The sequence below is a fragment of the Buceros rhinoceros genome, unplaced genomic scaffold, assembly GCF_000710305.1.
Source record: "Buceros rhinoceros silvestris isolate BGI_N320 unplaced genomic scaffold, ASM71030v1 scaffold17263, whole genome shotgun sequence".
NCBI classification, from domain to species: Eukaryota; Metazoa; Chordata; class Aves; order Bucerotiformes; family Bucerotidae; genus Buceros; species Buceros rhinoceros.
In genome coordinates this window covers 50953-54211 of record NW_010404385.1, presented here as the reverse complement: position 1 = coordinate 54211, position 3259 = coordinate 50953, and the positions used below count along the sequence as shown (strand labels likewise).

The 3259-nt window shown below is 46.7% G+C and overlaps 1 protein-coding gene across 1 annotated transcript in view; it reads left to right on the top strand.

Annotated features, from left to right (window-relative positions):
* Positions 1-796: 796 nt before the first annotated feature.
* The window catches only part of H3F3A (H3 histone, family 3A), a gene marked incomplete at its 5' end in the record, with an annotated part of 3748 nt that continues 1285 nt past the window's right edge, over positions 797-3259 (top strand). Inside the window, one exon of the mRNA XM_010133381.1 lies at positions 797-950. Within this exon, the coding sequence (XP_010131683.1) occupies positions 797-950 (154 nt within the window). The remainder of the gene's footprint in view (positions 951-3259) is intronic.

Below are 3259 nucleotides of genomic sequence, written 5' to 3'. Positions count from 1 at the left end.
GGGTCTTTTTGACAGCCCTCCGATGAGGAAGTTTTGCAGTCCTTGCTCGGTGCGGAACGGTAACAGCTTGGAGGGATGGTCTTGGGGAGGAGGAGCGGGTCTGAAATGGTGAACTTAATGTAAAAGTCTGTTGATGTAGGTTTGAGGCAGGATTAACCAGCTGGGTGAAAGGGAGTGAAGCTGGACTAGGAAAATACAAAGTTTCCACAGAAATAAATGTGGTATTTAATGGACTTTGTGTCTGCAAGTGAATGTGTCATTCTGACATCAAAACTAACCCCGGGAGATACGCTGAATGCTTTATACTGATGACGTAACACAGTTTCTAAGTTCTGTTCTGCTGTGAACAGTGTTTGAGGTCAGCAGGGGAGAACAAACAGATTCCCCTTAAAACTGCGCTTGCTGTCAGACTGCTGGTGAGGAGGGTACCTGTGGGACAGCCCAGCCCGCTAACTCATGGCAGTGCTGCGGTTTGCCACGTCTGCCCTGAGATGTGTTAGTGTCACAGTTCCTTAGGAGACCTCCAGGGCTGGAGGGATCCCTGTGGAGGCCAGTGGAAGTTGGCACAGATCAAGGGCAAGAAAACAGTGACCCTTTGCCAGTGAAACTGGTTTCGTATTGTACACACTGGGTCCCTTCCAGTGAAATCAATGTGTATGGTGCTTGGTTTAGTTCAGGTGGGGAACCTGTGTTTTTAAGGTGATGGAGAATATGTATATGTATGTTGGGGAATATGTAAGTGTGTGTATGGAGAATACTAATTCTTTTATTTTTCCTTATTATTTAATTCTAAAAGGCCGGGTACCGTGGCTCTCCGTGAGATCAGGCGCTATCAAAAGTCTACCGAACTTTTGATCCGCAAACTTCCCTTCCAGCGTCTGGTGCGTGAAATTGCTCAGGACTTCAAAACAGATCTGCGCTTCCAGAGCGCTGCCATCGGTGCTTTGCAGGTGAGGGAGCACCCTGGCCGGGCGGCAGTCCGGGGGGTCCTGTCCTGCGGGAGGGCTGCCAGTCCAGTCCGGTGCTCTAAGTCCTGTCACAGCCAGACCCGCCCCCCCCAAGCCCCCAAAATCTGGAGACTGAAGGTACGGGGAGGGCTCCGCCTCGCGCCCCCATTGGCCACTCTGTTTCTAGGGTTAGCCCCAGCTCTGTCTGATTGGTGGGCTGCCGTGATGGGCCTGCCCCCTTCAGGGGGTGGGTGGTGCTGGTACGGAGGAATGTCCCCCTCGCTCCTCTCTTGCTCAGAGTGGATCTGGTGATGCCCTGTAGATACCATAGGCTAAAATAATGCGGTGACAGGTCAGCAGCTCCTTTCAAAGGCTGTAAGGGTGGTGGAGTTTTTGAGGGGGCTGTTGCTTTTTTTTGTTTGTTTTTTTAATAGCCCCCACTCCTCAAGTAGCTGCGCTTGCCAGAACAGTACATCTTCTCGAGACACTTAAGATGAATGTTTCCTCTGCCCTTGAGCTTTGTTAGAGGCTTTGCCTGTGAAAGCTACATCGTTTGAAAGGGGTCTGTAAAGCTTGTTCTGGTGTGTCCAAATGGAGGTCTTGATATCCTCTTCAAAGAAAAACAGCTTGATAAGCTGCATCTGAATGTGGTTAGGAAAATAAGTGCTTCTGTGTGATGTAGTGATGCTAAACACATTTTTAATATAGGAGTTAAATAGCTTTGAAGTGTATTGAGGCTGAAATATCAATTGTTCTTTGTGGACCAAATTCCCGTATCCAGCTTAGATCCCCTCCAAGCCTCTGTTCTTAGCATGGGAACATTTCCCTCTTGTGAGGGGAAAGACACTCCCATTTAAAGACAGGTTTTCACTGTTCCTTTAGCTGTTGAAGGTTTGTTCCAGACCTACCTGTAATTGCAGAACATCTGATATGCAGGCAAAATGGTCGTTTTCTGGTTAATGACTTCCACTCGATAAGGGCCGAGACATGTGCATGGGATGCTGCAAACCTGAGCATGTGCTGAGCTGCAGAAGGTGGCTGCGTGCTTTTGCAAGGTTGCTGCTTTTGCCTTTACTCGTTTCTCTGTCTTTGCTGCTGTCAGTAAATGTGATGGTTCTTAAATCCTGAGGTTTACTGATGTGCTTTTCTCTCAGGAGCTGCTTATTAACATTTAATCAGTAGTTAATATATTTTCAGAAGGCTAGTTTGAACGTTCCCGGTTTTGCATTAAGGAGTTGTTGGTATAAAACTTGTTCACATACTATTTCTAGTGCTCCCTGCTTGCATATTTGCAAAAAAAAACCCCCAAAACAAACCACCAAACCAGCTCCAATCTCTCCACCTTTTAACCCCTTGAGTACCATGCCAGCATGGCTTATTTGATAAAGTGTCTGAAGTTTTCATGTGGTGATTTAGCAAAACTGTGTTAAGGAAACTTCTGGTACCCTACTGTGTACAAAATGACTTACAAGTACTACCGTCCTCATCTGCTGTAGTAAATACTTTTCTTTCATCATATTAGATAATCTGTGTTTTTAAACAGGAGCTTTGAACCTAGTAAGTTGGTGTGTGGGGTTCTTTGTTGATTTTTTTTTTTTGGTTCCTGGTAATGAAGTAGTTCACACAAGCTGTTCTTTTGCATGTGTTCTAGAAAGGGGGATCTCAACCTCATTTCTAAAAGTGAGCCTCATCGTTCCTGCCTGCTCACCCCAGCTGCGTCCTGGTGTGTGTGCTGAGATGCTTCGTAGGAGATTGTTAGATGTTAGAAATCTCTGTCGACCCAAAGATGTGTAAAACAGTTACCATTGCTGTGCTGGGCTTAATAACTAGCTGGGCATGAGCCAAAAGAGTAATAAAGTTTAAGTGAGCACCTGTCTAGTCCAGAATCTTGTCTGCAGCTGTTCAGTAACAGGGAAAACATCGTGGTGAGGATTGTGGTTTTCCCAGATCGGTTGTCCTGGTTCCCCCCTTATTCCCTTTCCCTTCCCCTTCCCCTTTGGGGAAGGGAGAGGTGTTAATAGAGAGTGTCTGTCATTTGTCTAGCGACTGGACCCACCCTAACCCGTGACAGAGGGCTTGTCCTTTGTGCTCCCAAGTGCTGACCCTCACAGATGTGAGGCAAAACCTTGTGTGGTAGTGGGGGGGGCTGTGCTCTGTGCCCCAAATAGGCAGGAGATGTTTAGGCAGGAAGAAAGTGTAGGAATAGGAGAAGTGTCTAATGGTAATTCTCTGACAGCTGTCCTGTTTTCGGTGATCCAAGTTGTTTCTGAGCTAAAGGAGTTGTTCTCTTATTTCTAATAATTCTCGGTATG